Source organism: Coenobita brevimanus, chromosome 45 (genome assembly GCF_032717465.1).
Source record: "Coenobita brevimanus isolate Jiangsu-jjx chromosome 45, ASM3271746v2, whole genome shotgun sequence".
NCBI lineage: Eukaryota > Metazoa > Arthropoda > Malacostraca > Decapoda > Coenobitidae > Coenobita > Coenobita brevimanus.
The window spans coordinates 30,047,648-30,058,802 of NC_136998.1; the positions used below are offsets into that span (position 1 = coordinate 30,047,648).

The 11,155-nt window shown below is 42.6% G+C and overlaps 1 protein-coding gene across 1 annotated transcript; it reads right to left on the reverse strand.

Moving 5' to 3' along the window:
* Window positions 1–1,005: 1,005 nt before the first annotated feature.
* On the reverse strand, window positions 1,006–10,802 carry LOC145398478 (short-chain dehydrogenase/reductase family 42E member 1-like). Its single transcript, XM_080271355.1, has 7 exons — window positions 10,643–10,802; window positions 7,394–7,503; window positions 6,434–6,552; window positions 5,026–5,271; window positions 3,903–3,963; window positions 2,068–2,639; window positions 1,006–1,063 (listed from the first exon to the last, which is right to left on the reverse strand). Exons 1-7 carry the CDS (start codon window positions 10,800–10,802, stop codon window positions 1,006–1,008), a joined length of 1,326 nt encoding a protein of 441 aa, XP_080127481.1.
* Window positions 10,803–11,155: the final 353 nt, after the last annotated feature.

Genomic DNA, 11,155 nt, shown 5'->3' on the forward strand with positions numbered 1-11,155 from the left:
AAAAAAGGAAAAAAGTGAGTGCTACGTGACTTATAGCAGACCAGTGAATTATGTAGCCGACGAATGGTTAGATGCGGCAGCATCTCCATGAGCAATGCTGCCTGCCTGTTTCTCACTAATGATTTTCGGACGCGAGGTACTTCACTCGCAGACTTTAGAGAGGCCACACCATACCACAAAACACACCACCACACCACACTGTACCACACCACGCCACAGCACGCCAAGGGCATTAACCAATGGACCCTGAAGTTTCAGCATTTAGTGCTTTTAGCTTGTCCACCATAATCAAGCTGCCACCAGACGATTTACTTCACCTTTATGAAAGATTTCTTGTGGTGACGGAGTTAATGAAGGCTATATCTCACCTCTTCAGTTCCAATGGTCTCTCCATAGCTGATTAAAATCGTCTGGAGGTAGTAACACACACACACACACACACACACACACACACACACACACACACAAAATGAATAAATGAAATAAGTTACCTAATTCAGTGTTCAAGTTATAAATTGGCTACCTCAGTTGGTTTTGACAGATAAGTACGTCAAATTACTAAACACATTTTAACACTGCATTTTTTATTTTTTATATTTTTTTAATCTCGTCCCAGAGGAAACGCCAAACAAGTACAATTAAAAGTATGGAGGTAGATTAGCACATAGCGGCCTAGAGGTATACATAGGTAGTTCACATGTAAGTGTAAGTACATATCGGCGGAACACTTGTTGAATGTAGACCGATAAAGCCCTTGACGTCGATGTAAATATTTTAGTTTATTGAGCCAAGCAGAGACGTGCTAGCGGGCTCTCCTGAATAGTTGAAGCAAGGATGAAACATACTTTAAAAAACAGAAGTGGTTCAACACTTCACTGCAATTATTTATTACCTTTTTTATTACTACCACTACTCAAAGATAATATATATATATATATATATATATATATATATATATATATATATATAAAAGGTCAGATTGCAGAATCATGTGGTACAAAAATCTCAACAAGTTTTCACCTTCGTCGGCAAAAAGTAGACTGCAGTATCCGGGTTGAGTTCACTGCAAAACCGTGGACAAAAAGTGTTCATGGACACAGGTAGCCTATTTTCTTTACATTGTGGTACAACTTTACTTATAGCCGAATAATTATTCATGCCTGGAATATAATTACGGTAGAAAATGTAACAAAACGTCAGTCGTCCTGGAATGCCGTAATACACAAGAAAGAGAAAGTTGACGTGTTAGGCTTTCTCAAGCATAAAAACACAGTTCGTAGGACTACACTTGGTTTGTAAGCTAATGAAGATTGATGTAAGTAATAGAAAACTTACCTGAAAGAGCCTTGCTATTATTTTCACTGAGTACATAATGAAACAGAGTCCAATGTATACGAACATATGCAAGTTAAGGCATCTAGTATTTATCTACGTTTACCCTGCCACTTTCACTATTTTTTCACATTTTCTCTCGCTAACTTATATTCAACAAGGGTAACCATGGTAAAATGAAGAATCGAAAATACTTAAATCATGGTACAAATTATGGACCGTCAGTCACTGGAAGCAAAAACATTAGTTACTGAACACCATCGATGATAATGAAGTGTGCTTCAAGGAAATTTGTCTTTACAACTGCGTATCATTGTAACCTTCCAGTAACTACACTTTATCCCTCCATTTTGTTATTGACCTTCCTTTTCTCATTTTCCGAACAACTTCTCTTCAATACACATCCTTCATTACCTCTCTCACTGTCGGAACAACTCTATGATTTAATTACAATCGATGTACATGCTCCTGACGGCAAGAAAAGCCCAGTTACCTGGGTCACACTCGTCCATTCACCATTCGACCTTTCGAAATCTCCCTCAAGTTCGAAAAGTCTCTCCTTAGCTAAAAAAAAAAAAAAAAAAAAAAAAAAAAAAAAGGAAAGAAAGAAAAAGAAAAGAAAAAAATGGACATTCTGGATATTAGAAGAAAAAGACGTCTACGTACAATTTCATCTAAAAGAATCAGAAAAAAATGAAAGACAGAAGATAAAGGTAGGCAGACGACACAGCTAACAACGCAAGCAATATGATAATGGACTTGACAAGGTTTTCACTTCTACCGATGTTGTTACTGTATCCTTTATCCCTGAAGTACCGCACAACGTCCGTCTGGTCGTTTGGGCGAGTTGGTGCATAGCCGAAGCATTCCCTGGCCTTTTTGCTGCTGAAATAGTGCGTCACGCCGACTTTGTATACCTCGGCGGTAGTGATGACTGGGTCGAAGGGAAAGATCTGGTGAACAAGCTTGTAGATGGCGTGCTGGATGTGTGTGAAGACCAGCATGAACCAAAGAGGCAAATTGATCATGGGGAACGGGTAGTCCAGACCCTCATACCAAGGTCTATAGTACTCAAAGTTGTTGATGGGAGAACCGTCGTTGATGAAGAAAGCCTCGCCAGAAACCTTACAAGATTCTGTGCTGAGGTGAAAAGGTCCTGACTCACATGAATCAGGAGGAGAGTCAGACTGGTGGTCTGTCGTGCTGAGCGGACGTGAGCGAGGAATGGATGGGTCTAAGGATACTGCTGGTTGGTTTTGTTCATGCAGTAATGCCATTAAAGCCTTCACGTGGGCCTGCACAACGTTCTGAGAAGCAAATAAGGAACAAAGTTTTGTATTAAATCAGAAGTGCTGAAAACGCTGTTAAATACTTCACAAACAACACTTGTCAACGAGGAATTTCACAAAGGACAGGAATGGGCTACTGTCTATAAAGCAAGGGCCCTATGTGTTTATGCTTAGGGCTAAATTTGCCTAGTTAAAGTGTAAGTCTTTCTTTATTATTTTAAGCGGGCCTAGTTCGAGCGTCAATAGTGGGATGGAGGCCGCTGCTGTAGCTGAAAAAGTGGCCTAAATATTGTCCTTCGGAGTATGGTCACGTCCAGACTAAATGCCTGTTGGCGCGGGTGAGAGTGGGTAGGAGTTCTGCATCACTGTAACCCATACAAGCGGCCTTGCTAGGCGTTGATGGGTGTGGGCGAGAACTACCATAATAATTAAGGAAGAGATACTGAGAGAGTTTCAAGGAGTGGATAAGAGGTGTTGCTGGTGCTCGTGGTGATGATTTGAATGCAACAGAGGGACAGGTATGAGGAGGACAAGTGTGATGGAAGGCATACAGTGTGGCGAACCGTTTGTAGACTTGTGTTCAAAAAGAGGTTTGGCAATCGGCAATACGTAGTTGAAAAAAATATACCCCCAAGAGTATACAGTACAGAGGTTCACGACGTAGCTGGACAGGGAGAAGCGGTGCAAGTTGCGTTTATATACAGGATTCCAAAATTACACCACGAGGAAAAAAAGACAGAAGAGCAGTAAATAACTAATCATGCAAACTGACACGGCCGTTATGAACAATGGGAAAAGGTCTAAAATCAAGATAGGAAGTACTATATGAAGCAAATAATTCCAGTCTTTCGAGACTCATATTTTCATTGTAGCCACTTCACAATGATGATGTCATTTTAAATTTCATCGTGGCTAAGGCTAGAGGAAATCACTGACTCTGAGAGACGTCCCTCTGACTGAAACTTTTTTTTTATGCTTTATTAGTCTGGGCATTTTTGTGTTTCTCTGTCTCTATAAAAAAAGAATGAGTAAGGTAGTTAAGTCACGAACAGAGTCTGCCCTTCGGCACACGGGCGTCTCGGCACAGCTCAGTGTAATAGGTCTTGTTTGGTATGTTTAAATACGTTTTGTATGGTTATAACTTTTCTTTCCTCTGAATGTGCTGTGTGTTACAAGAAAGCTGTAGGTCACACGCTGACTGAGGTTAGGGTAGGTAAATTAAGCTGGGCTAGAAAATATTGAGGAATGTTAAGTCAAGAAAATTCAGTGTCAGTATATTACCTGGATGCCAACGTAGTCCACCACTGAATCCTTCCTGCCCAGGGTCACGTTCCACCCAGACCTGCAGAGGACGTGTTAACAGTTAGTTTCTTAATCACTTTAATCCGATAACCTATTTTAAAAATTTTTCTAGATTACCTCTAAACGATTTTGCCCACTTTGGAAAACAATCTGTGGTGACAGGGTTAGAAACAGCCTCTACTGACCCCTTCACAATCTGCATCAATGCATTCTCTCTCCCTACGTTTAATGAAATCGTATGAAAATAGCGCGAATGAATTTTAAAACTACGTCACTGATGTGGTCAGAACATGAATATACTATCATACGCAGTGATCAGAAAATTGGTGCATTAATATATGACAGAAAACTGATCACTAGTTTGCTTGTGAATCTCAAGAATCTCAGGACGAAGAGGCGTTACAGTTCTCCTGGGATGATCAAATAAATCAGCTGGAAGTTAATTCGGTCAGCAGTGATAAAGGGACATGATCAAATTTGAATTCTGGTTAACACACTGTTCAAAGACATAATACCCTGTCGTTGTTGTGGCCCAAGGCTCATCTGAACCGTGAACCCAGTAGACTGAATGCTTAAGCTGTCCTTCTGCAATCTACCATCCCCTTTTCCGGGGACAGGGAAGTAGTTGAGGGATGCTTGTATAAACAGACAGCTGAGCCGCCCGGTTATGTTATTGCCACCACATGAAGGCGTCCCTCTCCAACGCCAAACAATGTACTACCTGGGGTACAGCATTATAATACCAGAACTAATAATGTCAAGGATGATAACACCAGGGGCAAGACTGGCCAAATGTAATTATGCTTGACCCTATCTAACTTTACAAAACGACAGACCTTGAACTTATGCGCATTCTAAACTTATCTCCTATCCTTAACAAATCTAGTATAACCTAAGCAAACCGAATTTAAAATGATTTTCTAATCTAACCTACCTTAATAACATCTGATTTAAACAAGCAAATTTAAGCTTACATTCTAACTTACCCTAATCTAATAAAACCTACCATGACCCAACCTAACAATCAAACCTAATCTAAAATGATATTCTACTTGCATTCACCCTAATAAAACGCAGCACAGTACAACTAACCGACATTAACCTGATTCTCGGTATAATCCTGTTGGTGTGCCGCCGTTCGCCAATACCCTGCACGCCGTTCAGACGCAGGGAGCAGGTCCGCAGCGTGTTAGGGACAGGGGCAGGGCACGCTCGCAGGGGGCAGGAGGCGATGCGGCAGGGGCAGGGGGGAGGGTCAGGGGACGGGGCCTGGCAGGTAATCGATGGGTGTTGGGGTAGGCACTTCCCGTTGGCCATAAGAACCAACATCTCCGCCACAGCCTTAGTCCTGTCACGCCAACATAAACACATACACATTTTGTAATTGCAAAGAAGAGAGAAACACAGATTGGAAGCTTGTAAAAAGTTGTTCTTTCCGAAAAAAAAATGAGATGCCTTGATACACTGCATTTAAAAACAGGTGTTATTAGGCAGAAGGAAATACACATCATACGAACGGTATTACAAAGTGAATTACACAATGGCTTTGTCATTACTACACTGGAAGGATGATAATTGGCTATATCCAGCAACAAAATCAAACAAGATTGGTACAGTCATGGACGTTATCCCAGTGTTTCACCTCGTTTACTTAGGACATCTTTTTTTATATGCACGTCTCTTGACATCGGCTTCAAAACCTGTTCCTTGAGGAGCGGCAGTCCTCCTGGGTACCTCACACCTCCACATATCATCATTTCAGCGCTAACACCCATCGCTTATATTGACAGCACATGGTAGGGTTGTCTCATAGGACTGGTGTATTGGTATGAGCTGGGGTGTTTTTACGACATGTCAAAGGGTCTGTGGTAGATCATTACAGTCTACTTTAACGAACTTAAAACTCATTAAGCTGTTGTTCTATGTCCCTGTTGGGATTCGAATTCCGTCCACTGGGACAACAGATCACCTCTCTACCGATTCTGCCACCGATATCAGGCTGGGGCAGGGAACATTCTGAGGATTTGATTTTCGCTAAAAAAAAAAAAAAAAAAAAAAAACCTTTAGTGACCTTCTTCAAGACCCACCAACGCCCTCCATAATGCCATCACACTAGTCCTAAATGTGGCAGACCAAGCACATTTTCAGTTTAGACGGTGATTATCAACATTGAAGTAATGACATGCAAAGATGCTGGTCTGTAGGAGGACTGCTGGGTCTCAGGGAACAGAAATTCAGTTCCATGCCCGAAGTCGGACACACAAAGAAATAATAATAAAGTCACCTTGCGCTGTAATCACCATGGGGTGGCTATTAGCATCGAAGTGATAGGTGTGTGGCACGTAGGAGGACCGCTAAAGCTCAAGGAACGGATAATCGGTTTTATGCCCAGAGTCAGACACACACACACACACACACACACACACACACACACACACACACACACACACGCACACACACACACACGCACACACACACACACACACACACACGCACACACACAAACTCACCTTGCGTAGTGGTCCCCTTGGGCGTGGAGGGGGAACTGCGGCATGGTCTCGTCCCCACCATGTATCTCACGTCCTCCGAACACCACGTTGTATGTAGACGTGTATATCAGGGCCTTCACCTGGGTAGGGGGGAAGAAGATCAGTGCCTATTGACTGCACGAAGTTCCATTAAGGCGGACGACCTATATTTGCTCAGAAGGAGTTTCAGACTTATGGCAGAGAATCTATATTTGTAGACTGGAAGGGGTTAGATTTAATGCCTAAAAAGTGCACGCGGAATATTAAGGCTTCCATCCATGACCCAAATTGCATAGCGGGGTGAACGGGGAGAAGATGGAGGGGGAAGGCAGCCAGAGGGAGGTGCAGGAGGGAATAATGAGGATTGAAGGAGGAGGATGAAAGGGTAGTAAGGACTGAGGCAGAGGGTGACAGGAGGGGAACAGGCCAGGAGGGGAGAGGAGGTGTTATGTATCTCACGCACTTTTTCCGGCTCATTATAAACTCTTGATTTTTCGACGTTTTATTCTTATCATACTTTACACGCATGGACAAAATTTACCCCATGGCCGGGACAGAGAACAGTTTTATGATGTGGTGCTGTTTATAATATTTTTTACTTATCTTCCATACAATCCACCGTCATGTCACAAACACTCCTTCATATGTCTTTACACCAGTCCTGAATAAGACAGTCCTAGCATATATTCACTATAGACGGAAGGTTTTAGCATCTATGAGGTGGTATGTGAAGCTGAGATACGTAGGAGGACAGCTGGGACAAAGAAAACGGAGTATAAAATTTAGTTATGCTCACAGTCGGACGCATAAAAAAAAAAAAAATACTACGGTGGAGTATCGTGGTGGTGATGGGTGTGTATTCGTGATGGGTGTGCAGTCATGATGGGTGTGTAGCCGTGATGGGGGTGCAGTGATAGTCGTGATGGGTGTATAGTGACTGACCTGAGCTGTGATGGCCGCTGCTATAACATGTCTGGTGCCGGTAATGTTGACCTCCTCCACCCGGTCATCGTGAGGACTTAGCTGCTCCCGCCCTGACAACCCGTATGACGCTGACACACATAAAAAGAATATTTTAATGACATCACTTACTATTTGAATTGGGGGCTACAAGGAAGTATGAAATATCGACACTGATAATATTCGTAGTATCATCATGAATTACTTTTAAACAGATAACTATCGTGGGGAAATACCTTTGACATAATACCAAGTACTTGCTGAACAATGTTATGCGTCCATTTTGCCGTCAAGAAGGAAAGTGTGGTATCCAAGACCGTCCATCTTTTCAGTGTATTCTCCTTACTTACGAGTAAATCAAAGCATAACAATGTTCAGCAAATACTCGCTACTACGTCAAATATATTTTCACACGACTTTTATCTATTTAAACACGATATATGCTGATACTAAGAAATATATCATTATCGATCTCAACTTCTTGTAACCCCAAATCGAAAGCAATCAGTTGTATAATCACGCAAAGGCAGGGGTATAGGGACCTTACTCTGTTGTTGTAGTCGGCCCATGGACCCACTCCGTGACCCCCATGGCAGACCTCTAGACCTTTGAGCAAAGCCTCTTTATTTCAGTCTGTCTACATGTAGAATTGAAATAGGAACCTGTATTATCAATTCCTTTGTTGTGTCGTAGTCTGCGGGAATGTTTATGTGCTATCTCTTATCAGTCACGTGAGGGCTTTACAGTCCCAATGACGTAGCTGAACCTCACGCTATTCACAAGAGTACACTAAAAACATAGCACAGCAGAAGACTTACCTTCAGCCCCTCGCTCTCATCGTCTTGCTTTATCCTGATGAGTATATTCAACTAAGTATCAAGTTGCGAATCGCTGGGGTTAGTTAAAGTCTTCACTAGCCCTTGCACGAATAGCGATCCAAAATACCTGTATCTTGAATACTATCGCTTGGTGGATCCCTGATAATAATGTCAAATATCTTGTTATCGCTGTTGTTCTTGTTGCTTAACCTTCGTCTGTCTGGCAGAGCACACCCGTCAACCACAGGTAGGCAACTGCTTCTGTGGGGCCATCATGCAAGCACAGTATAGTACATACACCGTGCAGGGATCTGCCGTCCTCCTTTCGGTGGACAGTGCCTCATCCAGGTCGGAGCAGCGTCCTTCCCACGGAATAGTGGTGGGAAATACAAGGTTTGTCTCCCGGGTAGATGCCGCAGTTACCCTACACAGGATGCACTGCGCCACCAAGTGTAGGCTTCTTGTGAGAGCCAGCGAAATACGTAATCGTGGCGAAGAGGTTTAGGTAAAAGAACTATAACACTGGGTGACCTTTAAAGCTACGAATGATCATCAAAGGTCACGCCCACTTATGACCTGACATTCTACTGACTCAAACTGGAAAACTTCAGCGAAATCCATGACTCAAAGGATATGCCAGACTATTCATGCGTCTGCCGATTAAACCTCTTTCAAACCAGAAAAGGTCTCTCTCTCTCTCTCTCTCTCTCTCTCTCTCTCTCTCTCTCTCTCTCTCTCTCTCTCTCTCTCTCTCTCTCTCTCTCTCTCTCTCTCTCTCTCTCTCTCTCTCTCTCTCTCTCTCTCTCTCTCTCTCTCTCTCTCTCTCTCTCCCCCCTCTAACGCACCCTGGTGTAATGACGACAACCTATAAATATAATAAATGTGATACTTGTAAATAAACACTGTCTTAAGCATCGGGGAAATGAAGACATAAGGCATGATATGTAAACGGGAAAATGATTACAAAGCATTCAGTACGGTGTCGCCTTTTTTTTTTTTTTGTTTTTTTTTTTTGTTAACGTCAAACGATTTTTTTATTTATTTAGTTTTGGGGAGGCCTCTCGTGGCGAAATTTTCCTTTTCATTTAATCGGTATAAAATAATACTAAAATAAAGCTATCGACTTTTATATCGATCTATCTCAGTAGCACCTCAGTAGGTCCTGTAAATTGTTCAGTTTTAATATTCTTTCGTATTACTTTCTCTCCTCTTTACAATGCAGTACATTCTTCCCTACATAATTCTCATGAAACACTTTATTTTCCTTATTCTGTCCTGTTCATGGTGACAATTACTTTCTTTGCACTTCATCTTATTCATTTGCATGTAAAACTTCTTGTCCTCTCAGTATTCCTCCATAATCTCCTCTTTGGTTGTCTCTCTCCTCTGTCTAATAAGCGCTGTGTATACGAAGGATATCATTAGCAGGCTCACTATGGTCACTTTGCTTTCACCTGACAAAATTCCGTAACTCTTCTCACCTCGATTGATAGCCAGGTGTAGTCGGCCTGGACAGTGTATTTGACTAGTAACCAAGGACACTCAGTCGTACCTCATAACTGAGGCTCATCAAATTTCATGCACCCACGATTTAGTATTCAAGTTTTACGAGTGGGCCAGTTCCGTCAGATGAAAATGAACCGACAATATGTACCTAGGAAGTCTACAGTACACTGTCACTGCTAAAACGAAATATATGTTCGTCAGTGGTGAAATTAGATATACATTGTTTGTCACTGCTAAAATTAGACTGGGTTACCGCCATGTCTGACAAAAGCAATCCAATCCTCCAAGAAGACAGGATTGTTTCCAACTCTGCACGCACACCCTTCAACACAGCAGTTTGTTCTGATGGCTCGTATCTGGCCATGAGTATATAGATTTCTTGCGCTGTGTTTGCGTTTTATTGAGTCTTATTACGTAGATAATACACTAATTTTCTATTCAGACTTTGGTGCTAACAGGAAGGAACTGAATACTAGAGGCGTCAATACCACGAGAGTTAAGCTTTGCGATCAGTGAATTGTGTGTGTGTGTGTGTGTGTGTGTGTGTGTGTGTGTGTGTGTGTGTGTGTGTGTGTGTGTGTGTGTGTGTGTGTGTGTGTGTGTGTGTGTGTGTGTGTGTGTGTGTGTGTGTGTGCACCTTACCTGTATGTATAACTCCCGTGGCACCCTCGAAGCATCGGCCTAGATCCTCGAGGCGGGTTACACTGCCCTCCACGTACTCCAGTGAACCACCCATTGACTCACACCCATCCTCACCGCTGCACCAGTACCCTGAAGTGACAACAGTAATCAGACTCTCTCTCTCTCTCTCTCTCTCTCTCTCTCTCTCTCTCTCTCTCTCTCGTTGTTCATTGCTGTCTGCTTAGTTCACTCGTCGATTATGTAATTCTCTCTCTCTTTCTCTCACCTTTCGGCAGTGCGTCATGGAGTGCCGTTGGCGCTGTGACCCGCCACTCTGGGTCGGACGAGGTGATATCAAGGAGGGTGACCTGGTGACCCCCCTGTGCCAGCATCCAGCCAATATGGTAGCCCACATATCCACCCCCACCCGTTACCACCACACGCATCAAGCTGTTGGAGTAAGCAGAGACTAGGTAGGAAGGTGCGGTAAGTAGAGACGTAGGTGGGAAGCTGGAGTAAGTATAGACGTAGGTAGGAAAGTGGAATTAGTTGGGACGTAAGTAAGAATGTTGAGTAAATAGGGACATAGGTAGGAAGTCGTGTTATTTCGAAGACTATTGAATCTACAGCGGATCTACGTACATAGTTGTAAATCTTACGAAAAAACAATAGGTGTTCCTTGATTGACTTTCCTCAAAATTCGCTACCATTTTGACGAAAAAAAAAAAAAAAAACTAAAACACTAAACACCAACCTGGGTAATCTAGCAAACTCTTTGAAGCTACAACAGACCTATGCA